General features: G+C 41.1%; 1 protein-coding gene across 2 annotated transcripts in view; it reads left to right on the top strand.

Moving 5' to 3' along the window:
* The window catches only part of LOC145347591 (heparan sulfate 2-O-sulfotransferase 1), a 217,590-nt gene that overhangs the window by 143,927 nt on the left and 46,101 nt on the right, over positions 1 to 27,562 (top strand). For both annotated transcript variants that reach the window (XM_080195179.1, XM_080195180.1), the window contains 2 exons: positions 9,088 to 9,323; positions 10,126 to 10,211. In XM_080195179.1, coding sequence (XP_080051305.1) covers positions 9,088 to 9,323; positions 10,126 to 10,211 — 322 coding nt within the window. The remainder of the gene's footprint in view (positions 1 to 9,087; positions 9,324 to 10,125; positions 10,212 to 27,562) is intronic.

Here is a 27,562-nt window from a genome sequence, read left to right on the forward strand (position 1 = left end):
CGGGTTGATGGGTTTTTGATAAGAGAGGGGATTAAGGGTTATGGGGAGAGGGCGGGAATGTGGAACTGAGCCAAGACAGATCAGCCATGATCTTATTGAATGGCGGGGCAGGCTCGAAGGGCTAGTTGGCCTCCTCCTGCTCCTATTTCTTATGTTCTTATGTTAACACCGATGGTGAGGAGGACAAATTCCTGGAATGTATGTGCAATAGTTTTCTAGAACATTATGTTGAGCAACCAAATGGAGAGTGGGCTATTTTAGATCGAGTATTGTGCAGTCAGAAAGGGCTAATTAATAATCCTGTTGTAAAAGAGTCTTTAGGCAAGAGTGGCCATATTAAGGAGTCTTGGTGAGTTCCTGCAGTGCATTTTGTAGATGATACAGCTGCCACTGTTTGTCAGTGGTGGAGAAATTGAATGTTTGTGGAAGGGGTACCAACTGACCAAGTGAACTGCTTTGTTCTGGCTGGTGTGGAGCTTCTCGAATGTTGTTGGAGTTGCACTCATCCAGGCATTCCAGCACACTCCTTGCAGCCTTCACTTTTAAAACCCGATTGTATGTCCAAAACCATTTTTCACACAAAACAAAGTGGGTGTACCATTGAAATTGCTTGGTGGGCGCAAAATCACTGTTGGTTCATTAGCATCATATCTACCTATTGGCCCAGACTTTAGAAAAAAACTTGTCTGTATGTCATTAAACAAAGTTTTTCTTGTTCTGCTTCTGACTCAAATTCTGATAAGGCTCTGTTGAAAATTTAATTAGAACATAGAACATTACAGCGCAGAACAGGCCCTTCGGTCCACGATGTTACGCCGACCAGTTTAAAAAAAAAACAATGACCCTCTAACCTAAACCAATCCCTTTTCATCCATAAACCTATCCACGGATCTCTTAAATGCCCCCAAACTAGGCGCATTTACAACTGCAGCAGGCAGGGCATTCCAATCCCTCACCACCCTCTGGGTAAAGAACCTACCCCTGACATCCGTCCTATAACTATTCAGATTGGATCTGAATAGTTATAATCTTCTTACAACAATGTTTTTTTTCCAAAAGTTAGAAGAATTGAACTGAAAATGGTGAAAGATTTGCAAGAAAGAAAATTAAGTCTCAGACAAAAGGTGTGCTGGTTATTGTACTGTTCAGTGATGGCATAAATTCAAGTGCCTGCTGGACATGTTCACTTAGCACTAAGGATTTTAGTTTGGCTGATCTGTAAATACAGGGACGAGTTATTTTCTGGAATAGGCTATTTTGAAAGTAATTGTTTGCTAGGGTAAATGTGAATTATTTTCACTGGGAAACTGAAAATAAGGGGACAAATTTCACATAATTGTAGCATAAGAACATAAGAAATAGGAGCAGGAGTAGGCCATCTGGCCCTTCGAGCCTGCCCCGCCATTCAATAAGATCATGGCTGATCTGTCGTGGCTCAGTTCCACTTTCCGGCCCTCTCCCCATAACCGTTAATCCCCTCTCTTATCAAAAACCCATCAACCCGCTTCTTGAAAATATTTAGCGAGGCAGCCTCCACCACTTCAACGGGCAGAGAATTCCAGAGATTCACCACCCTTTGAGTGAAGAAGTTCCTCCTCAACTCTGTTCTAAACCGCCCCTCCTTTATCTTGAGGCTGTGCCCCCTAGTCCTACTATCCTTTCTGAGCGGGAAGAGTCTCTCCACCTCTATCCTATCCATCCCATTCATCATCTTATACGTCTCAATGAGATCTCCCCTCATTCTTCTAAACTCTAACGAGTACAAGCCTAATTTATTCAGCCTCTCCTCATAGCTCAACCCCCTCAACTCCGGCATCAGCCTAGTAAACCTCCTCTGCACTCCCTCCAAGGCCAAAATATCCTTGTGTAAGTACGGCGCCCAAAACTGCACACAGTACTCCAGCTGCGGCCTCACCAATGCCCTATACAGCTGCAGCAAGACCTCCCTACTTTTATATTCAATCCCCCTCGCGATGAAGGCCAGCATCCCATTCGCCTTCCTGACCACCTGCTGCACCTGCAAGCTGGGTTTTTGCGACTCATGCACAAGGACCCCGAGGTCCCTCTGCACCGTCGCCTGCTGCAGTTTTTCGCCCCGCAAGTAATAGTCCTTCCTACCATTCTTCCTACCAAAGTGGACCACCTCACACTTGCCAACATTAAATTCCATTTGCCATTTCCTGGCCCATTCGCCCAGCCTATCTGGCCAAATTATTTAGGATTAAAATTAGATAACAATATTCCATCGAAAGACCACCATGACGGGATGCGATCTCCTAGCATGTGACATTGTGGGAGAGGCAAAGAAAACAGTGTCAGAAAGCGAACAGATAAAAATCAGAACATTTCTCTGCGGCCCCCTCAGGTAATTGAAACCAGTCAAGGAGATCATATTAACTATGCGTATGTTATCTGTAAGATCAATTATCTTCCATAAGGTGTGACCATAGTTATAGTTGAAAACCAATCCAATTTTCTGTTCAAAGCATAAGGTGTCGATATATTCCAAAGGTTCACTGCTCTTTGGGAAAAGGACATTGCTTACTATCAGGCCGATTCATACTCTTTTCACACAAAGCATAATGAAAATATGAAACTCTCTTCTCCTGTAAAGTTGTGGATGTTGGGTCAATTGAAATTTGCAAGAGATAATTTTCTGTTTGACAAGAGCATCAAGAAAACAGTAATGAGTAAATAACATTGAGGCACAGATTAACCATGATTTAATCGAAGTAGAACAGGCTCACAAGGTTAAAAGGCCTAGACCTGATCTTCTGTTCCTGTGCCTGTTGGAATTTAATTCGTATCCTTCAAATGTTTTAAATGCCAAGATCTAGAAGTTTTAAATTCACCGTGTGACTGTACTGCTTCTTAAAATATATGGGTGAGAATGTGCCTATATGCATATTTTCTTGAACTCCATTTAAAATGGCTTATTATCTGCATAAGAAGCATTTTAATGTGCCCTGAGCAAATTTCTAACAATGAACTATATAGTGGGATGCGATATTCTGTCTAGTTGGAATCTTTATTTATCGTAACCTGTTGCTATATTGGCAGTAAGAACATCAGACCCTTGCATACTTAGTATAAACGTGCCTGAGTGTAAGGCTGAAACCAAACAGTGGGAATGTGACTGGAATAATCTGCTGGAGCTCTGACTTGATCATTTTGCCCGAGAGATGTAAATTGGTAAGCTGGGGATCCCAGAATCTGGCTGGTGCACCAGTGGCATTTTCTCAGCCCTTCACAGTGGTACATATGTATCTGGTGCATATAGACTTTGCACATTTGAGCTGAATTAAGTGACCATTTTCCCCTGTTGTTTGTAAAAAGTTAATGTGCACAAAAGTAATCCTATAAATGAGTCCATTCCTTCCAAAGGTGCAAGGTAATCTTAATGTGTAACTTCTGAGTGTAAACCAAAGATGACCAGCACATTCCAACTTGAAAATGTAAGCTTAGAACAACCTGGGACTGATGGTTTAACAAATTAGATCTTATGGCTTAAAGAGATTCAACTCCACCTTACCTGCACAATAATGTACTGTCCACTGTTTCTTTTCTGCCCTTTTTAAAAAGTAATTTGTTATCTTAGAGTGTGTGTCCATTCCTTTTCATCTAATCATTAAATGAACAGAGCACTAATGATTGGCCATCTGGTTTAGCTTACAATTGGAATCTAAAGGATTGACTTGTTAGTATAGGCTGTAATTCTTGCTGTTCAGTTCCAGATAATGCAACATACTAATACATTAACAGTAATGATGGTGCTTAATGGCTAAGGATTCAGGAAGCTTAGGCATATAAAAGGCAAATGAAGTTCAACACAGATAAATGTGTTGAGCGATTTGATTTATTATTGTCACATATATTGTTATACGGTGAAAAGTATTGTTTCTTGTGCTATACAAGGCATACCATACATAGAGTATGTAAGGGAGAAGAAAAGGAGAAGGTGCAGAATGTAGTGTTAGTGTAATGTTAGTATTACATGGGTACAGTGGGTATAGAGGGAGATGGGCCAAATGCAGGCAATTGGGATTAGCTTAGGGTTTTAAAAAAAAGCTGGCATGGACAAGTTGGGCCGAAGGGCCTGTTTCCATGCTGTAAACCTCTATGGCTTTAATCATAGCTAGGGTATAGAGAAAAATCAACTTAATATAAGGTAGGTCCATTCAAAAGGCTAATGGCAGCAGGGAAGAAGCTGTTCCTGACTCGGTTGGGATGTGACCTTACACTTTCGTATCTTTTTCCTGACGGAAGAAAGTAGAAGAGAGAATGTCTGTCGTGCGTGGGTTCCTTGATTATGCCGGCTGCTTTTCTGAAGCAGCAAGAAATGTAGATGCAGTCAATGGATGGGAGGCTGGTTTGCATGATGGACTGGGCTATGTTCGCAACTCTTTGTAGTTTATTGTGGCCTTGGTCAGAACAGGAACCATTCTATGCTGTGATACATTCGGAAAGGATGTTTCTAAGGTACATCCATAAAAATTGAGCAAGTTATAGTGGACATGCTGAATCTCCTTATCCTCCTGAGAAAGTAGAGATGTTGGGGGGCTTTCTTAACTGTCGCATCGGCATGGGGGACCAGAACAGGTGGTTGTGGGCCTGGATACCTAAAAACCTGAAGCTCTCAACCCTTTCTACTTCGTCCTGTTGATGTATTTGGGCATGTCCTCCAGTACACCACCTGAAGTTGTTCTTTCTCCTTCGTTTTACTGACATTAAGGGAGAGATTATTGTCGTCGCACCAGTTCACCAGATTCTCTGTCTTTGCTGTGTTTCTTCTCATCATTTTTGAGATCTGACCCATGAGTCGTGCCAGTAGCAAACTTGGAAAATGGAGCTGGAGTGGAATTTGGCCACACAGTCATTAGTATATATGGAGTATTGTAAGGGGCTGAGGACACAGACTTGTGGGACACCGGTGTTGAGGATAATTGTGGAGGAGGTGTTGTTGACTTTCTACTGAAGGGGTAGAAGGGGGTATGAACAAGAAGTTTATGGAAGACATAAAAACTGGTAGGGTGATAAATACTGAGGAGGATAGCTATAGACTGCAGGAGGACAACAATGAACTAATCCATTCTTTGGTGAGCTGCTTGCAATGATATAGTGCTCTAGAGGATACTGTTTAATCTGAGTCATTCTCAGTACAGATTTCAAACTGAAACAAGTAGGCTTTGGTCAACTATTGGTTCCCTGGCCTCTGAATAAATTAATTTTGGAACAAGGGCTTGTGATCTGGAGAACAAAGGAATAAAGAAAATTACAGCACAGAAACCAGCTCTTCGGCCCTCCAAGCCTGCACCGACCATGCTGCCCAACTTAACTAAAACCCCCCGATCCTTCCTTGGACCATATCCCTCTTCCCATTCGATTCATGTATTTGTCAAAGTGCCCCATAAAAGCCACTGCAGTATCTGCTTCCACTAGTTCCCCCTGCAGCGAGTTCCAGGCAACCACCACCCTTGTGTAAAAAAATCTGCCTCATACATCTCCTTTAAAGCTTGCTCCTCACACCTTAAACCTGTGCCTCCTGGTACTTGACTCTTTCACCCTGGGAAAAAGCTTCTGACTATCCACTCTGTCCATGCCTCCCATAATCTTGTAGACTTCTATCAGGTCATCCCTCAATCTCCGTCATTCCAGTGAGAACAAACCAAGTTTCTTCAGCCTCTCATAGCTAATGCCCTCATACCAGGCAACATCCTGGTAAATCTTTTCTGTACCCTCTCCAAAAGCTTCCACATCTTTCTGGTAGTATGGCGATCAGAATTGAACACTATATTCCAAGTGCAGCCTAAGATTCTATAAAATGCACATAACCTACAACATGACTTGCCAATTTTTAAATTCAATGCCCTGGCCATCGAAGGTAAGCAAGTATGCCTTCTTGACTACCTTCTCCACCTGCATTGCCAGTTTCAGTGACCTGTGTACCTGTATACGCAGATCGCTTTGCCTATCAATACTCTTTAGGGTTTTGCCATTTACTGTATATTTACTATCTGTATTAAACCTTGCAAAATGCACTACCTCATTTGTCAAGATTAAACTCCATCTGCCATCTGTCCGTCCAAGTCGCCAACCAATCTATATCCTGCTGTATGGTCCCCCTTGCTATCCGCAAATCCACCAACCTTTGTGTCATCTGCAAACTTATCAAACCAGTTACATTTTCCTCCAAATTGTTACAAACAAAAGTGGAATTGTTTTCCATTTTTCCTTGTTCTTGACTGATCAGTTACCGCATATGTACACCACTGGTTCAAGATTCATACTGAATTCTTGTCCAATTTTGGGGGAAATGCCTCTTACTAACAGAGCAATGTGATAAGATGGGAATTTGTCTGTATACTGAATCCACCACTGCTATATTAATACTATTCCAATAACCACAGGAGCTACCTGTGTGACTTTGGAATGAAATTCTCCAGTTAGTTTCAAATTTGGGAGAGGTGGAATAACGTGAAATGCATATAATCTACCCAGAGTTTTTACCATTGTATTTGCACAAACTGGGTTAGAGTAAATTAGGTGAACATGACTTGATGGTGCTTTGTGGTACTTTGAAAATATTGATGTTCAGTGAAGCTGAACAAAGCCTTGGAAACCAGTTGCTTAAAACCTTGCTGTCATTCCAAATGAGAATGTGTGCTTCAACAATCTTGCGTTTAGTCAAAGTTAATATCATACATATAGTCTTTACAGTAGTTTGAAAATTACAATAACAAGTTATCGGATGATTTGTTGGCAGAAATCTGGGCTTTGATGATGTGCTTTGTGCCAGAACTCCTGAAGCTTGTGTTGAAACAAATTTAATGAAGAAATCCCTTGGTATTGGTACCATTTGTAAAATAACAGATCTTGTAGGTTAAAATGATGCTTGACATTTTTGAAATCCTCAGCTTAAGTGTGAACTAATCCAATCATGACTTTGCATTCTTGCCAATTTTCTACATGAGTTTTAACATTTTATCAGTGTTTCTGTTTCAGTTCAAGTTTAAATCATATAAATAATAGTGTGACTTTTTGAGTTGAAATAATCAAGAAGAAAATCCTTATGTAATAGCTTCCGTTTCAGACATTAAAATTGCTACTGATGTTTTGCCATCTTCAGTATTATTGAATCTTTAAACAAAGTTCCATGATTTGAGTTTACAATTTACATTTAAATTGCATATAGTGGCTCCCATTATAAATTTTGTTTAAAAATTTGTTTTGAATCTTTTAATTGGAATTGTTGGTTAATTTGAATTCAACTGCTGATGGGTCCAGGTCAGTAAAAGCTACTGTTTAAATTGAATTCAATCTGGTTGAACTGGACCATATCAGCTAACTATTCCAGATTAAACAACTTCTCATTGATGATGAACTTGGAACCCATCCTGATTCTAAATTGTGAATCAGCTGCTTCAAAAACTAGTTAGAACATACATAGAACACTACAGCACAAACAGGCCCTTCGGCCCACGAGTTGCGCCGATCACATCAACACCTATCAATCTATAGACCTATCTATAACCCCCAATCCCATTAAATTCCATATACTCATCCAGAAGTCTTTTAAAAGACCCCAGCGAGTTCGCCTCCATCACCACTGACGGCAGCCGATTCCATTCACTCACCACCCTCTGAGTGAAAAACTTACCCCTAACATCACTTCTGTACTTGCCTCCCCGCACCTTCAATCTGTGTCCTCTCGTAGCGACCGTTTCAACCCGGGGAAATAGCCTCTGAGAATCCACCCTATCTATTCCACTCAACATTTTATAAACTTATATCAGGTCGCCTCTCAACCTTCGTCTCTCCAGGGAAAAGAGTCCCAGCTCCCTCAACCTAACTTCATAAGGCATGCCTCCCATTCCAGGCAACATCCTTGTAAATCTCCTCTGTACCCTTTCAATAGCTTCTACGTCCTTCCTATAGTGAGGCGACCAGAACTGCACACAGTACTCCAAATGAGGCCTGACAAGGGTCTTATAAAGTTGCAGCATTACCTCCCGATTCCTAAACTCAATCCCTCGATTAATGAAAGCCAGTACACCATACGCCTTCTTGACCACATCCTCCACCTGCGAGGCCGATTTAAGAGTCCTGTGGACCCGGACCCCAAGACCCTTCTGCTCTTCAACACTACTAAGACTCCTGCCCTTGATAGTGTACTCGTTCATCCCATTGGTTCTGCCAAAATGGACGACTACACATTTATCTGTGTTGAAGCCCATCTGCCACTGTCCATCTGTCCATCAGTTGTCTGGATTTTGTGTTAACAGTGAAGGTGAGGATGTTTATGTTCTCTGTACCTAAAAAAAAATCAAACAACAACTTCACATGAATCAAGAAAAATTAATTAATCCAGATGTTGTAACCAAAATTAGGTGCATTGGCCATGCTAAATTCTCCCTCAGTGTATTTAAAAGGGTGCTGAAGTGTGGTGACTCGGGGATTTTCACAATAACTTTATTGCAGTGTTAATGTAAGCCTACTTGTGACACAAATTTAAGATGATTACACTACTCCTCCACTGGCTGCACTACAGCAAAACCTCACCAATCAACATAGCATTGACATATATTCAGTGGCGTGAAGCTGGGTATGTGCTCAATAGTTAACCATCACATGCTAGAAAAAATTAAATCTGATGCATTAAAAAGCAATTGAATTTTTAGCAGTGATAATTACTGCCAAACTGCTTTGGCCCTGAAAATTTAATTTTACAAGTGTGGTGGCTTATTCCTTCAGAAGTTAATTAGTATTGCAGATTTTAATTTTTTTAAAGCATTTCCTGCCAGCCTGCCATTTTCACATCCCTTTCTTGTAATCTTATCTACTTTTCCCAATCTTTATTGCACATTCTGAACGTAATTTGTAACCAATTTATAGTTTCTGCTTTATACTGCCAGATTTAGACTTTGCTTGTCTCAGTGAGATATTTCAACTCAAATCTACTGTTTCCAGAGTAGCCGTATGAGGTTTAGTTTACTTTCTACTTTATCATAGTGTTTTATACAGAAGTCTTAGGATACCACTGCTTTGGTGTTGCTGGTCTGCTTTCAAGCCTGGATTTGTATTTTACAGAGAGAGCAATTGCACGACATGAAGTCAGAGAAATTGAGCAGCGCCACACGATGGACAACCCAAGGCAAGATGTCGGAGAAGAGCTGGATGACATCATCATCCTTTACAATCGTGTACCGAAGACTGCCAGCACTTCTTTCACAAACATTGCTTATGATCTGTGCGCAAAAAACAAGTACCATGTTCTGCATATCAACACAACCAAAAACAATCCTGTGATGTCTTTGCAAGATCAAGTGAGTACTAATTCTTTACGTGTACTTCATTCTTTAATATTTTTGGAGCATTTGTTCAATTTTTATAGAATAAAACTTGTTCATCGAGGTGCATGAAATTAAATACCTTGGAGTGAAGATCCCACAGTGTCTTTCCCAAAAGATGATGTATAGAAATTTTATTGCATTTTCATCTGATTACGAGACAGGGCCACTCAACTGTTCATCATCTGGAGTGCATTTCACTTTGTATACTTTTCAACTAGGCTCATCAGATTTGAGCATCGATCATTGCAAAAATGAACAACACTCAAATTTTAGCAATATGTAGAATTTATTATCTTCTTTTAAGTTAGAATTTATTTAAAGATTGGGGCCATAGGTATGTTTTGAAATTTGAATCTATTTCTTCCTTTTGTCAATTCACTGTAAAGTACTAATTGCAATCTATTGAAAGCAAAAGCTATAATCTGATACAAGACAAATGAGAGCCGTTCCCCTAGATTTTACCTAAGAAACCTGTACATTTTGCCTCTGCCAAAAATGCCTGCCTGTAAATTAATGGAACATAGTATATTCAGCCTCTATTTGACAAGCTAGAATATCATGATTAGTAGACAAAAAATGCGATGCACAGTCAGGATTCTTGATTTCCCAGCAATATATGCCCCTTCACCAATTTATTATTGTGTTTTGTGCATTTTTCCCTTATTTATCAGTTCCCACATCAGCCCAATAAAAATTAAGATTGATTGGGCAAAATTCAGGACTGATATGATTTGTATGCATAACCCAACAAAAGTATAATCTTCTGTTATTTCAGGCTCGATTTGTAAAAAACGTTACTACATGGAAAGAAATGAAACCAGGATTTTATCATGGGCATGTAGCATATTTGGACTTCGCCAAGTAAGTGAATTGTTCACGGCTGTTGATTCTTTCATTATTATCCAGATTGAATTCAAATAAGAACATAAGAAATAGGAGCAGGAGTAGGCCATCTAGCCCTTCGAGCCTGCCCCACCATTCAACAAGATCATGGCTGATCTGAAGTGGATCAGTTCCACTTTCTCGCTTTCTCCCCATAACCCTTAATTCCCTTGTCTATCAGAAACCTATCTACCCGTGACTTAAATATACGCAGTGAGGTAGGCTCCACCACTTCAAAGGGCAGAGAATTCCAGAGACTCACCACCCTTTTGAGTGAAGAAGTTCCTCTTCAACTCCATTCTAAACTGCCCCCCACGCCCCCACTTATTTTGAGGCTGTGCCCTTTAGTTCTGCTATCCTTTCTAAGCGGGAAGAATCTCTCTACCTCTACCCTATCTAGCCCCTTCATTATCTTGTAAGTCTCTATAAGCTATTTGTGTCCTCCTCCGTGAAGACCGACACAAAAAACTTACTTAAAGCATCAGCCATTTCCTCGTTACCCACTGCTAAATCCCTCCTCTCGTCCTCCAAGGGCCCAACATTCACTCTAGCCAGTCTCCTCCTCCTTTATATATTTGTAAAAACTTTTACTATTATTTTTCATATTTAGAGCTAGTTTAGCTTCATAGTCTATCTTTCCTTTATCGCTTTTTTAGTCATTCGTTGTTTTTTTTAAATCTTTCCCAATCTTCCAATTGCCCACTATTTTTAGCCGCTCTGAACACAACAGCTTTTAATTTAATACTCTCCTTTATTTCCTTTGATAACCATGGCTGGTTATCTCTTCTCTTACAGTCCTTCTTTACCATTGGAATATATTTCTGCTGAGTACTGACAAAGATCTCCTTAAAAATCCTCCACTGTTCCTCAGCCGTCCTGCCAACCAATCTGCGTCCCCAATCTACATTCGCCAATTCCACCCTCATCTTATCGTATTCCCCTCTGTTCAAACAGTGGACACATTAGTCTTTACTGATCCAGACCCATTAGCAGTTGAATTTCAATTAACCAATAATTTAAGTTAAAAGATCTGAAACGAAATTTTAAACAAATTATTAATGGGAGCCATTATGTACAGTTTAAATTCAAATGCAAGTATTCTAATCAAGCAACTTTAAGGAGTCAACTTTATTAAAGCAAGGTTTGTGAAATGAACATAGACCAGTAGAGAACCTGTAAATTTAGTACTGCTGATGCCCTACAAGTAAATGCTTCTTCAGTAAAATATAATGCAAGTTAATTGTTTATGTTGAATAGAGAGTTTTGTTTTACTACACTGCAGGAATTATCTTAAAATTCTCAAAATGGAGTTGGAGAACCTAGTTAGCGCCTTTGTTTTCCAGAAAGACCCTTCTCATTAATGTTGTAATGACAACCTGACATCAAAAATGCATGAGCACACAGCAGCATAATTCTGTGCAGTAGTTGAATGTAAATGTGCCAGTTGCCCTCTGGTGGTTAAGTTTCCATTTATCTCGCTCACAACCTAGCTTTTGAAAACTTTCTGTGGATACTAATGTTTAAAGATTGAATGCACAAACTCATAACCTATCTGTAAATGGTTTGGTCTTCCTTCAACAACAATCTGTGTAAAAAGGGAATAATGTTAATTCCAAGAGTAATTATATTAAATATAAAAACATTTTTGAGATTAATTTCCTTGCTCCTCCCCATTCAAAGAACTATAAATCAAGTTTTGGCGTTATTGATAATAGGAAACCAGGCCATATTTAAAATTCATACTTCAGCATAAAGTAATCCAAACAATTGTATGTAGCAGTATAGATGTCTAATGTAAAATAGTAGCTCAGACAAGTGTACAAGATGACTTCACAGCTGCTGGTCATTTACAATACATGCTAAATAGAAGCCTACTTTAAAAATAATATTGATGAGGAGCTTGTTAGTTTTATGTTGATAAGTGTTCCTGATTCTCAAATATTTTGAAGGATGTTAATGTTTTTGTCAGCTGCATTCCCCCAACTATGCCCCACACACACATACACAAAACTGCTTAATCTCAATAGGTCTAGCAGCATTTATGGAGAGAGAAACAAAGTTAACATTTCGGGTCCAATATGACTCAGTTTTGTAGTATTTTGTTTTTTAAACTTTTTTTGTCCTTGGTAAAGTGGCTCGAAGCAGTTGAAGACAGGTTACTCAAAGTTTTAGGTAGTTGTGTGATTTTTATTACTCATCACTGTTCGGCCATTAACACACATTTTGGTGTTGACAGAGCAATGGTGCACCATAGGAAAAATTGTTGGCATTATGCTCGTGAGCATTAGATGAAAATTCTTTTATATTCTTGTCCCAGCAGATATCTTGCAGCTATAAATTTTCTGAATGTGTTACAACAGCACTTATTTCTAAACATTTACTTGAACATTAATTAAACTTGGACGGGGATTACCATGTCACTTTGACTGAATTGGTTTAGTTTCAATCAGACGGTTGATTTTGTCACCATTGGACATGTGTACTCGTGATTTTCATTGGCCAAGTTGAGAATGGAAGTACCAAATCACTGACTGCAGACTTTACAATTGAGAACAATATGTAACCAGTCCTCATTTCATTCATGTATCTATTCTTGCTCAAAGCTGCATTGTTATTGTCTGCAGTCCAGCTCAACCTATGTCGGTTGCACTATTAACTCTCCACTTACAGTCAGAGCATCTCTAGCAAATTACAACTTGTGCTCGAACCCCTTTTTTCTACCTTCGCAACAACATTGAGGCATTGGGTCAGGTTCCACTTGTATTCTGATGTCTAGCTGTACACTATCACCAATCAATGTTTGCCCATTCACTGTGTCTTATTGGCAGACAGCTTGTTCACTATTCAATTACAGATGAGCTGCAATTTCCCTCAGTTGCAACAGTGGTGGGCAATCTCGGCTTGCGAGTGGGCTGCCTGAATGACCCTTCATTTCACTGGGGCCACAAAGTTGAAATTGGGCAGGTTCACTAACTATAACCCAATAAATAAGGTTGAATACTCACAGAATATTTCAGAACGCATTACAGAAATTACTTAATGACTCATATATTAATAGAACTGTCATCAACTTCAAATGGGAAAAACCAAATTAATATTTACACTTGCCTTGGGTATATTACAATTCACTGATCTACTACCAGTTACCAGCTAAAATTTATATTTAATTTCATGTGTTTTAGTATTTAATTTATTTATATTTATATTTATCTTTATTTTAATTATTAAACCCTACTGCTCCCAACAAGTTTTACAAGAACTTTATTATGAAGAATGTGTTACAGTTACCAATAGATTATGCCAGTATTTAGAAGATAAATGAGGAATCCAAGTAATATACTGACCAACCAATCACATTACACTAAGTCTTGCTCTTTTGAGTACTCTTTTATCCTCGCGGCTTCACTCTCAGTCCCCTTTACTCCCTCTCTTTTATCTCCCTGGACTGCTCTCTGCACGGTGGCAGTGGTTAACATTGCTGCCTCACATCGCCAGGGACCAGGTTCGATTCCTGGCTTGGGTCACTATCTGTGTGGAATTTGCACATTCTCCCCATGTCTGTGTGGGTTTCCTCCAGGTGCTCCAGTTTCCACCCATAGTCCAAAAGACGTGCTAGTTAGGTGCATTCGCCACGCCAAATTCTCCCTCAGTGTACCCAAACAGGTGCTGGAGTGTGGTTACTTGGGGATTTTCACAATAACTTCATTATAACTTCAGTGTGTGTGTGTGTGTGTGTGTGTGTGTGTGTGTGTGGAGTTTGCACGTTCTCTCTATGTCCGCGTGGGTTTCCTCCAGGTGCTCTGGTTTCCTCCCACATTCTGAAAGACATGCTGGTTAGGTGCATTGACCCGAACAGGCGCCAGACTGTGGCAACTAAGGGAATTTCACAGTAACTCCGTTGCAGTGTTAATGTAAACCCACTTGTGATTAAAAACATTAAACTTTAACTTTTCTTCCATGCACTGTTTTATTGTCCTGGGTTCACACTGGCTTTTTCTCACCCCCTTTTATCTCCCTGGCTCCACTCTGTCTTGCTTTTTCTTATACTCATTCATCTCTTAGCTCTGCTCTCTCACTCTCAACAGAATGTGTCATGGGCCCCAATCAGAACCCTGATGGGGCCATAACTTGCTTACCATTGAGGTATGAATTAGGAAGACTGAAACTATTAACTTCTATCCTTGCCCACAGACTCACCATCAATTCCAGCCCCTGTCTCCAAACATTGTCAGTAATTGAATCACATGTCTGCAGCCTTGTCTTCCTCTTGGTTCCATGTCCTCTCCATCACAAAAACTGTCTATGTTCACCTCTGACATATCTCCAATCTTCTCCCCTGCCTTGATATATCCTGCTGAAACCTTCAGACACTCTTTTGTTACCTCCCAGACTTCATTATTCCAATGCACTTCCAGTAGGGTGGCCTTGGTGGTTATTTTCCAGACGTCGCTGGATTCCGGGGAAGTGCCGGAGGATTGGAAAACGGCTAATGTTACGCCGTTGTTTAAGAAGGGTGCCAGGCAAAAGGCGGGGAATTACAGGCCGGTTAGTTTAACGTCTGTGGTAGGTAAAATGTTAGAATCCGTCATTAAGGAGGAAATTGCGAGGCATCTTGAAGGGAATTGCTTGATAGGGCAGACGCAACACGGTTTCATTAAAGGGAAGTCGTGTCTGACAAATTTACTGGAGTTCTATGAGGATGTGTCTAGGGCGGTGGATAGAGGAGAGCCGGTGGATGTGGTCTTTCTGGATTTTCAGAAGGCGTTTGATAAGGTACCTCACAAGAGGTTACTGCAGAAGGTCAGAGGACATGGAGTTGGGGGTAGGGTGTTAGCGTGGATAGAGGATTGGTTGTCAAATAGGAGGCAGAGAGTGGGGGTCAATGGGTGCTATTCGGATTGGCGGTTGGTGACTAGTGGGGTGCCCCAGGGGTCGGTGCTGGGGCCTCAGCTATTTACCATTTATATAGATGATCTGGAGGAGGGAACCGAGTGTAGGGTGTCGAAATTTGCTGATGACACTAAGATTGGGGGAAAGGCAAATTGTGCGGAGGGTGTGGAGAGTCTGCAGAAGGATCTAGATAGGCTGGGCGAATGGGCCAGGAAATGGCAAATGGAATTTAATGTTGGCAAGTGTGAGGTGGTCCACTTTGGTAGGAAGAATGGTAGGAAGGACTATTACTTACGTGGCGAAAAACTGCAGCAGGCGACGGTGCAGAGGGACCTCGGGGTCCTTGTGCATGAGTCGCAAAAACCCAGCCTGCAAGTGCAGCAGGTGGTCAGGAAGGCGAATGGGATGCTGGCCTTCATAGCGAGGGGGATTGAATATAAAAGTAGGGAGGTCTTGCTGCAGCTGTATAGGGCATTGGTGAGGCCGCAGCTGGAGTACTGTGTGCAGTTTTGGGCGCCGCACCTGCGCAAGGATATTTTGGCCCTGGAGGGAGTGCAGAGGAGGTTTACTAGGCTGATACCGGAGTTGAGGGGGTTGAGCTATGAGGAGAGGCTGAATAAACTAGGCTTGTACTCGTTAGAGTTTAGAAGAATGAGGGGAGATCTCATTGAGACGTATAAGATGATGAATGGGATGGATAGGATAGAGGTGGAAAGACTCTTCCCGCTCAAAAAAGACAGTAGGACTAGGGGGCACAGCCTCAAGATAAAGGGGGGGCGGTTCAGAACGGAGTTGAGGAGGAACTTCTTCACTCAAAGGGTGGTGAATCTCTGGAATTCTCTGCCCGTTGAAGTTGTGGAGGCTGCCTCGCTAAATATTTTTAAGAAGCGGGTTGATGGGTTTTTGATAAGAGAGGGGATTAAGGGTTATGGGGAGAGGGCGGGAAAGTGGAACTGAGCCACGACAGATCAGCCATGATCTTATTGAATGGCGGGGCAGGCTCGAAGGGCCAGATGGCCTACTCCTGCTCCTATTTCTTATGTTCTTATGTTCACCCACACCTCACCTACACCAAGCCTCAATAAACAGCTACAGTGCTCATTGTGTCAATTGAGGTTAAGTACATACAGGAGGAGGGCATTAATTGGATTTTTACTTCAGTGCTTATTGAGACAGAAGATATATACCTGCTATAGTTCTATGAATAAATTGGTTCAAGATAAAGACGGGCTCTGGTGTCTTCTTTCAATTGTCAGGAATATAACAAATTTATCCAAAACTCTGCTGCTTGTACCCTATCTCGTAACAATTTCTACTCATTCATCACCCCATGGTCACTGACCTACCTCCCTTTTCCACTTTTTGAAACCAACTTAAACTCCACTTCTTTCCCATAATTGTGCCACAGTGCCTGAAATCTCGTGGTTCATTCTTGATTTTTTTTTTGTCTGTATAAGTTTCTGTTAAGTGCAATTTTTCTATTTCCTGTACAAGATAATCTCTTTGTCTTTTATATTTGGTGTTCTTGCATTCAAACTTGCTGCTTTTTTTCTCCTCATTTATATTGCACTGTGGTGCAAATTTCCTTGGAGAGCTTCAGTCAAATTGCAAACCATTTCTTGGAATTGATTTTGTCTGCTCACGTTTGCAGATTTGGGATGCATCAGTGCCCCCATAGGGAAGTGAAGGAACCGCACTTGTTCACAGCAGCAAATGGCTTTGGAATTGCAGCTGCAAATTGGTGCAGAGAATGGCATTGAGCTGAGATGGAGGCAGCCGCTGCTTTGAAGCTGCTCCCTGAGAGTAAGCAGATGAGGCAAAGGGAGAAGCAATTCCCCATCAGTGTGTGGACAGCCTGAGAAGAAATGCTTCTTGAGGAACAGTGCTGCTTTCTCTGGCTACACCTAAGTTAAAGGCCCTGACTTGTTCTGCTCTCCCACACTCCCATGTTATTGGGCAAGGAAGGGGTGGGGGATAAACAGAATGGAATTGGCTTAATAACAATAACAAAGTTTCCAGTTACCCACAGAATATCCGTTGGAGGTGCAAGGTGAGAAATGTGTAAGATTTGCTTTAAATAGCGCTGCTTGTGCAGCATCTTCACTATGGAGAAAGATGCTGTAGGTATAGAAAGAAGAGAGGGGGATGATGATAGAATTGAACAAACTAGCATTGGGAGTGTGAAGATTTTAGTGGTTTCAGCGCCATAGCAGTGGATCAATCCTCACACCCAGACAAGATATATTCCAGACTGCTGTGTAAGGCAAGGGAGAAAATTGCAGAGGCTCTGACACTAATTTTCAAATCCTTTATAGCCACTGGAGAGATGCCAAATGATTGGAAGACAGCTAATGTAATAGTATTATTCATGAAAGGAAGGAGGGAAAAAAAACAAGCTAGTGTGTCTAGCATCAGTGGTAGGGAAAATATTGGAAAAAATTCTGAGGGACAGAATAAATCTCCACCTGGAGAAGCAAAGATTAGTCAGAGACCATGTCAAATAAATTTGATTGAATTTTTTGACTTGGTGATGAGGTGTTAAGATGAGGGCAGTGCAACTAATGTTGTCTACGTGGAATTCAATAGGGCTTTTGACAAGGTCCGGCACAGAAATTAGATAAATCTCTTGGGGCTAAAGAGATCAGGGGATATGGGAATTGAGGAGGAGGAGGCCGAGAGAGAGATTAGGATATTGAATTTGATTAACCATGAACAAAATGAATGGCAGTGCAGTCTTGAAGGACCAAATGGCCTACTCATGCCTCTATTTTCTATGTCTCTGTGGCTAAATCTTAATCCAAGGAAGCAACGGCCTGTTATAGAATCGTAGAAAATAAGCACAAGAGTAGGCCATTCAGCCCTTCGAGCGCACTTCAACATTCAGTATAATCTTGGTTGATCATTCAACTCAATAGCCTGATTTCCCTTGCTCCATTTCACCCAAAGCAATCCAACTTCTTGAAAACAGTGTTTTGGCCTCGACTTCTTTCTGCGGTAGCGAATTCCACAGGCCTACCACTCTCCAGGTGAAGAAACTTAGACCGTAATAAAATTTCTCCTCATCTCAGTCCTGAAAGGCTTACCTGATATCCTTAGGCTATAACCTCCTGGTTCTGGACTTCCCACTTTTGGGAACATCCTTCCTGCATTTACCCTGTTTAGTCCTGTTAGAACTTTATAAGTTTCTGAGATTCCCCACTCATACTTCTGAACTCCAATGAAAATAATCCTAAACAACTCAATCTCTTCTCAAACCTCAGACCCGCCATCCCAAGAATCAGTTTGGGAAACCTTCGCTGCATTTCCTCTACAGCAAGATCACCCTTCTCAGACAAGGAGACCAAAACTTCAGACACTGATGCAAGTGTGTTATCATCAAGGCCCTGTATAATTGGAGCATTGCAAAGATGGCCAGCCTACCATTGTTGGCTTTACTGCCTGCTGCACCTGCATGCTTACCTTCAGTAACTGGAGTATGAGGACACCTAGGTATCAGTGCACATTTCCCTCTTAATTTATAGCCATTCACATAATAATCTGCCTTCCTGTTTTTGCTACCAAAGTAGATAACCTCACATTTATCCACATTATACTACATCTTTCATGCATTTGCCCACTCACCCTGCTTGTCCAAATCATCTCCTCACAGCTCACCTGCCCACCCAGCTTTGTGTCATCTGCACATTTCATGATATTGCATTTAGTTCCCTCATCTAAATCATTAATAGATATTGCAAACAGCTGGGGTCCTAGCATTGGGCCCTATGGTACCCCACTGATCACTGCCTGCCATTTGGAAAAAGACCCATTTATTCCTACTCTGCTTTCTGTCTGCCAACCAGTTTTCTATCTATCTCAGTGCACTACCCCCAATCCTATAAGCTTTAATTTTACAAGCTAACCTCTTCTGTAGGACTTTGTCAAAAGCCTTCTGAAATCCAAATAAACCACATCCACTGGCTCCCCCTCATCAATTCTACTAGTTACATCCTCCAAGAATTCCAGTAGATTTGTCGGGCATGATTTCCCTTTCCTAAATCTGTGCTGACTCTGTACAATCCTGGCACTGTTTTCCAAGTGCTCTGCTATAAAATCTTTGGTAGTGGTGAAAATTCTGGAGTCCACTATTCATCAAATCAGATGGATGGTTTCTGCAGGGAATTTTTCAAGGGAAGTTTGTTTGGTTGTGGCATTTCCCGCGTTACCGCAGTGATTACACCTCATAAGGAATAATTCATTGCTTGTGAAGATCGTTCCAACATCCTGACCTGGTTATTAATGTAACTTTCTCTGTAACCTGCCACCTTCCAAACTCTCCCAATCTCAATGGTTATTCAAAGTCACAACATTCCACATCAACTTCAGGTTAAACCTTCCTTATTGGCTGCTTTTGCTGTGACCAATGCCTAACATGTCTTTGGTTTGGCTGGGATCTTGCTGTGTATGGTTGTATAGTTTTTCTTTATTTCTCACGCTTTATTCTGTTCCCTCCTGTATGTGCAAACTCCTTCTCTCCGGCAACCCTGTAGAATTTTAAGAAACTCTGTTTTTTTCATCCTTCAACCTTTGTTCTGTGTTGGAGTGAAATCTTTCATGGAAACCCTGTTTGGTTCCCTCTCCTTCTGGTAATGTGGAGACCACAAGGTGTTGTCGGTAAAAGACTGTTAGTGAGTCAAAGTGCAGAAGTTTTATTTCAAAAGCTTTTGGGAGAGACCTGGTACCTAACAGTGGTTTACCAGGCTTCTCACTGAACACAAATAAATGTGGAATTTATACATCATGATTCTCAGCATCAGTCACCTCGCAAACTCTGGGTATCAGTCAGGACCTGCAATGCTCCCACTTTCAGCCATGATGCAGCCCTCGGCTTCAGGCAGAACTGGAGTTTTTCCAGCAGCTTTGGCAGCTTCTTCATTGAAGTAACTTGTGTGGTGGCGGCTTCCCAGCAGGAGTCCTCCTGTCAAGTAGCCGTTATCGCACTCTACCATCTGCAGCTGTTTAACTATGCTTAGTCAGTACAAACGGGTAAGGTTCATAATGTCTGCAAAATAACATTCTCATTTAACTATGTCTTTATGGAACTGAAAGTTGGAGAATGAAAGACATGAACAAGTAAGGAAAACATGAATCAATAATTTATATTGATGCCAGGAGCAGTATAAGCTTAACGAGATCAGCCATGAGGAAGGGTTATGTTTGTGATATACGCTAGGTACAAAATGCATTAAATTCATTAACCCTTTCCCTTCTTCACAAGGTGTATCCAGCGTTCCGAAGCCACTCAAACCAAAATGCGGCAAAAAACAAAATTCCACAGGTGCCAGAAATCTGAAAACTGATCTAAAACCCGTGAGATCAGGGGTACTAGCGAGGGTAAATGCATGGGGCTGTGTAGGTAGGGCCTGGGAGGGATGTGGTTGGTGCAGACTTGATGGCTGGATGGCTCCTTCTGCACTGTTCTATACTTCTATACTTCATTATCAATATCACGCTGATTGGTCTATAATTCCCCATTTTCTCTTGACCTCCCTTTTTAAATAGTGAGGTTACATTAGCTAACTTCCGATCTGTAGGAAATGTTCCAGAGTCTATAAAATCTTGGAAGATGACCGCTAATGCATCCACTATTTCTGGGGCCGCTTTCTTAAGACTCTCGAATGTAGATTAGCAGGCCGAGGATGTATCGATCTTCAATCCCATCAATTTCCCCAACACCATTTCCCTATTAATACTGATTTCCTTCAGTTCCTCCCTATCAGTAAACCTGTTATTCCCCAACATTTCTGGTGCACTATATGTGCCCTTCTTTGTAAAGACAGAACCAAAGTATGTTGGTCAGCTTTTTTGTGGCTCCACATTATAATTCCCCTCCTTCTGACTCCAAGACCTAGATTTGTCTTAACCAATCTTTTTCTCTGTACGTACCTATAGGAGTTTCTGCAGTCAGGGTTATGTCCCTGCAAACTTATTCCTACACTCTATTTTCCCCATCTTAATTAATCCCTTTGTCCTTCTTTGCTGAATTCTAAACTGCTTCCAGTCCTCAAGTTTGTTTTTCTGGCAGATTTGTATGCCTCTTCCTTGAATCTAATACCATCTCTAAATTCCTTAGTAAGCCATGGGTTTGGCCACCTTTTCCTGTTTTACTTTGGCACCATGTGCTTTCTGAATGTTTGTCATTTCCTATCCACCATCATACCTTTTAATAACATTTCCCAATCCATCATAGCCAACTCAACGCCTCGTATCATTATAATTTCCTTTTAGATTTAGAACCCTCATCTCAGTATCAACTGCTCATTCTGCGCCTTGATGAAAAATTCTATTGTTATGGCCACTCATCCCGAAGAGCGATCTCACAATGAGATTGCCAATTATTCCTTTTGCACTAACCATTCCAGAATGGCTTTCTCTTGTTGTTTCCTCAACATGTTGGTCCAGAAAACCACCACATGTACATCCCAGGAATTCCTCCTCTACAGTATTCCAACTAATTTGATTTGCCCAATCTATATGCAAATTAAAGTCACCCATAATTACAGATGTTCCTTTATCTCTAATTTCCTGTTTAATGCCATTTCCAACAAAAGCAGTAGTTTGGGGTCCAACATTTTTTTCTCCTTTTGTGTTTCTCAGCCGCACCCATACAGATTCCACATCATCAGAGCTAATATTTTTCCTCACCTGTTTCCTCTTTAACCAGCAATCCACCACCACCACCTCCTTTTTGCCTATCTTCCCTAAATATTGAATAACCCTGGATGTTCAATTCCCATACCTAGTTACCTGCAGTCATGTCTCCAAAATCCTGACTAAGCCATATCCATTTAATTTATTTCTGCAATTAATTAATCCACTTTATTGTGAATGTTCCATGCATTTAAGCACAAAACCTCAAGGCTTGTGTTTTTAAATTACTGGTCCTGTTAACACCACTTTTCACTGTGGTCCTGTTTGATTCTAGCCCTTGATTTCTCTGCCTATCACTTTTTTCTTATTCTCCTTTCTGTCATTTGTTCTTATCTTTGATCTCCCCCTCCCTGGATTCCTTGCTGATATCCCATTGCCCTGCCATTTTAGTTTAGTTTAAAGTCTCTCCAGCCACTGTAGCAATTACTCCCCCCCAGGACATCAGCCCCAGTCCTGCCCAGGTGTAACCCGTCCTGTTTGTACTGGTCCCAATGTTGCAGGATCTGAAACCCTCCCCCTCACATCATTTCTTCAGACATGTATTCATCCAATATACCCTGCTGTTTCTGCTCTAACAAGCATGTGGCACTGATAGTAATCCTGAAATCACTACCTTTTGAGGTTTTACTTTTCAACTTGCTTCCTAGCTCTCTATAAACCTTTAGGACTTCATGTCTGTTTTCTCAACCTATGTTATTCATACCAATGTATACCATGACCACTGGATGGTCACAGAATATAAACCACAAAAGACACTTTACAAATTATAAACAATAAAAGTAAATACTTATCTGACCTCACCCACTAGTTACCAATCAGCTCTCTCTCCCTTGTCGCCTCTCCTCCTGTAGCAGGGTAAGACCACTCATCTGAATATCTAATGCATGCAGAAGTGTCTTATGTTATTTACCAGTCTGTAACTTAGGTTATTGAATAATCCACAGAGCTGGTAAGCCTCTGACTGTTCACCAAGCCAGGTGTACAATATTGTCTTTCAGGTTATTTGGGGCCGAGTACAAAGAGATCAAGTCCATTGATGTGTCCACCTTCCATTTGATGAAATAGACTTGTTGGCAGTCACTAAGGTCATGAAGTGGTTGAATGATAAACATGCATCCTTACCCAGTTTGGCTTATTTGTGACTCCAGTCCCACTCCAACATTGTTAACTCTAAACATCTATTGGAAATGGCCCAGCAAACCCAGTTATGTCAAACTACTAGAAAGAAAAATGAGAAGAAAATAGGATTAAGTTAGGTTTCAAAACAGGATACAATGAAGGCATACGCAGCACAATTAACCTCTGTGAAATCTTCCCCATGATTTAATTGAGGAATAGATTAACAGTCATACTTCAGGATCATGCCCATTAGCTAATGTTTTGGATCTTCCTAGCAAATCTTGTCCCAGGACAGATGAAAGTGATTGAAGATATAGTGCTATGTACAGTTGTTGCTGGTCTGAATTTGTAGCAGTTGGCAAGAATACCCAGATAAGAGTGTAATCGCTGCTTGACTTCATCCTCCTCAATCTGTCTCTTGTAGTTCAACTATTTGTCAAAGTCTTGACCAATCCTTATGGAGACCAAATTCTCACTTCATAATGAGAGTTCCCGCCATTGCATCACATGGAACTACCACCATGTAAGTGAGTTAGATCAACAAAAGAGTTAGCAGTTCAAAACTGGACATCCATAAGGCTCTGGGGAAGAGGTATGGGGTCATCAACATCAGCAGAATTTTGTCCCTTTAGAATCTGTAACTGCGTAGCTTGGTGTATCTCGCTTTTCACTAAGCTGTTTACCATCTCTGTTTCACTGTGGTGTGTTGCGAAGCATGCCAGGAATCAGGAATGCCATCACACATAGGAGAAAATAAGGTGTCAACCTAGTAAAGATGTGACAGAATTACATGCCATATTAAACAGGAAAAGCTGCATACTGTAGACGGAACATAGTAATTCCATAATCAATGAACTTGGATCAAAATTCTGTCCCTGCTCATCCTGTCACGAATGGAGATAAAACAATTTGGCCATTAACTAGAAGATGAGGCTCCATAAACAAGCTTATTAGATTAATTGAATTGATTAATCTGAATTTTATCAATTCACTTGCTATAGAAAGCAATTTTTTTATTAATATTAAAAACAAAGTAAATCTGTATGCTTACAAGTAAGATATCCCCCCCACCACCACCACCACCTCCCTTTATGGTGACTCAATCATGAACCAGTCCATGTGAATTCGCAGTCTGGAATACAAAATAATTACTAAAATGTGCTTTAAATCCATCTTGAGGAAGATTTGCAGAAAAATATTAGATGCTTGCTCTGAACCTTTCAATTCTGAACTTATTGTCAATTGATTTGTGTGTGTCATACACTACTGCACCAGCAGATGTCAGGATTGTACCATATTAACTTCATTGTGGCTAGGATGTTAAGACTTCCTTTTGATAAGAAATAAAATTTTATATGGTCTCCAACATCATGTCTGTAAGCAGGTCCTTTGATTCTAATTTGCGTTGAACCAGCAATACACCCTGCTTACTTTGGCCTGCAAAACCCGAATGATGTAACACCAACTCGAGCCTTGTAATTGTACAATAAATTCATAATGTGCAGATATTGGCACTGATTCCTGCATTATTACACGACTTTTCCATGTTTCACACCAGATGTTTTAAATCATCTAGCTCAATATATGTCTGTGACTTCTATACTTCCTCCTTTGCTAAGTCATTTACCTATGCCAAAACGCTAATCTGCGATTATATGAAATGCTGCAGGCATCACCCATGACAGTGGTGATAACAGAATGCAAAAGACAGAGCGGAATCATTTGCAACCAAACTTTAGCAAGAAGTGCAAAATGGAAGATCCTTCTTGTCCTCCTGTGATCCAAGCACTCAGTTCTTGAACAAGAACTGAATTGTAGAGGCAAGATGGAAGTGACTACTCTTGATGTCAAAGTGGCACGTGACAGAATGTGGCACTAAGGAGCCCTGTTAAAACTGAAGACAGTGGAGATCAAGGAGAAAGCTCTGTGGCTAATGTTGTACCTGGCTCAAAGGAAAGAATTGGATGCCAAGCATCTCGCCCCCAAGACGTCACTGCAACTGTCCCTTGAGGGACAATCCTGGGATTCAACCAGCTTTGACCATCATAATGTCCTTAACAAGCTGAATTTGTTCATTAATGATTTTCAATGTTTAGTTCCATTTGCAGTTTGGCAGGTAATAAAGTAATTGATGCCTGGGTGCTGCAAGATCTGTGAAACATCCAGACTTGTACTGATATCTGGAAAGTAACACTTGTGCCACACAAGTGCCAGGCAATGAAAGTCACTAATGAGAGACTCTCACCGTTTCTGGCATTCAATACCATCACTGAGTTCCCTCATACTTGGGATGACATTGATCAAAACTGAACTGTCCGAGCCACATAAATGCTGTGGATACTGGAGTAGGAAGTCTCCCAACACCAGGTTAAAGTCCATAAAGTTTATTTGGTAGCACAATGGATGAATGAACATCGCTTGACAATCACCAGGCATGAGTGTTCTCTTCATGTCAGGGAACACTTCAGCAGTCATGGGCATTCAGCCTCTGATCTTCAGGTAAGCATTCTCCAAGGCAGCCTTCATGATGCACGACAACACAGAATCGCTGAGCAGAAACTGACAGCCAAGTTCCGCACACATAAGGATGGCCTCAACCAGGATCTTGGATTCACGTCACGCTATCTGTAATCCTCACTACTTGCCTGGGCTTGCAAGATCTCACTAACTGTCCTAGCTGGAGACAATACTTATCTCTTTAACTTGTGCTTAACCCTTTCTCCACTCACATTGTACCTTTAAGATTTGATTACCTGTAAAGACTCGCATTCCAACCATTACTTCGTAAATTGTTTGTGTCTCTATTTGCCCAGTTTGTGAACACGACTCACCTGACCTGAAGAAGGAGCGACACTCCAAGCTTGTGCTACCAAATAAACCTGTTGGACTTTAGTCTGGTGTTGAGACTTCTAACTGTGCTTACTCCAGTTCAATGCTGGCACCTCCACGTCATCGATACTAGAGTAGGCCAAAGATAGAATATTCCACAGTTGCACCAACACTGAAGAAGCTTGGTAGAACATAACATAAGAAGTAGGTGCAGAAGTTGGCCATCTAGCCCTTCGAGCCTGCCCCGCCATTCAATAAGATCATGGCTGATCTGAAGTGGCTCAGTTCCACTTTCCCGCTTTCTCCCCATAACCCTTAATTCCCTTGCCTACCAAAAACCTATCTACCCGTGTCTTAAATATATTTAGCGAGGCAGCCTCCACCACTTCAACGGGCAGAGAATTCCAGAGATTCACCACCCTTTGAGTGAAGAAGTTCCTCCTCAACTCCGTTCTCAAGTGCCCCCCTCCCCCTTGAGGCTGTGCCCCCTAGCCCTGTTGTCCTTGCTGAGCGGGAAGAATCTCTCCACCTCTACCCTATCCATCCCCTTCATTATCTTATACGTCTCTATAAGATCCCCCCTCATCTTGGTTGATCAGCACTTTATCAAATAGCCTAAACATTTAAATACTGTGGCTGCAGTGTGTACTATCTCCAACGAGCATTTCAGCAACTTGACTGAAGCTCACAAACCTGTAACCTTTATCACCCAGAAAGACAAATAAAGCAGATACCTGGGGATAATACTGCCTGCATCTTTCCTTCCAGATTGCTGACTCTTTCCTTGTGGCAATAAAAGAATCTGCTCCAATTCAAGATCCTGAAATTCCCTCCAGCATTGTGGAAGGATTTTAACCACACAGTGCAGTAGCTCTTCTTTCTCGAGATTAATGTTGGTTGTGTAACGAATGCTAAAGGTTGCCAGCAATTTTCAGCAATGCTGAAAAGAAATTAGTTTTTAAATTGTTGTTCTTGCAACTCAGTGGACCTCTCTGGTCCACATATTGGTTTGTCCTGCTGGAGATGATTAGTTGATTTTGACCTTCCATCACCAGGTGTGTCTTCTTGGAGCCGCTTCATTCCTTTTTAGGTTATTTTTTCCTTGCAGGATATTTGTTCTTTTGTCATGAGACCATTGAAAAATGCTGCTTTATGCCCTTGCTGAGCAGTCAGATGGTAGGAACTCTCTGAGAAGCACAACTAACCATAGAATGTATGCATCTGGTGTATTACAACCTTTGTTGAGATTTTAAGTTTATTCAAGGCCCAATGGACCTTCTGTTTTGTTCCCTCAACTTCAATAGGAGGGAGTGAGGCCCAAGGGTATTTAACTGGGTTACAAGGCCTGCTCAGCCTCTGAATGAAGAATTGAGATTAACCAGGATAATTGACGTCTCTTGACAGACTTTTCAACTGCTACTTAACTAAACTGTAGTTTCTTGGATCTTGTAAAGGTCTGGGTGTAACTCCTTCATAAACTTTATTTCATCACAAGAGAATAAGAGTGGGGGTTTGTGATGCTTTGATTCTGATGACTAAATGAGGCGATTAAAGTTTTAAGCCTTCAGTATAATAAGAAAAAACATGTTATCCTGGTGGTTATATTAAAAAATATAAACCACAAGCTAGATAAATCCTGAAAAAATAACTGGTTCTATTTCTATAAGAAAATCCTAGGTTTGGACCCTAGGTTAGGCTATACTTCTTACAGATATTGCATTTCAGAAGGAAGTAGGGATATCCATCAAAGGTTTAAGTAATATTACCGGAGTCCCTGAATAAATGAGATTTGTCAGGTTCAG

Source organism: Carcharhinus amblyrhynchos, chromosome 9, assembly GCF_965287045.1.
Source record: "Carcharhinus amblyrhynchos chromosome 9, sCarAmb.v2.hapA, whole genome shotgun sequence".
NCBI classification, from domain to species: domain Eukaryota; kingdom Metazoa; phylum Chordata; class Chondrichthyes; order Carcharhiniformes; family Carcharhinidae; genus Carcharhinus; species Carcharhinus amblyrhynchos.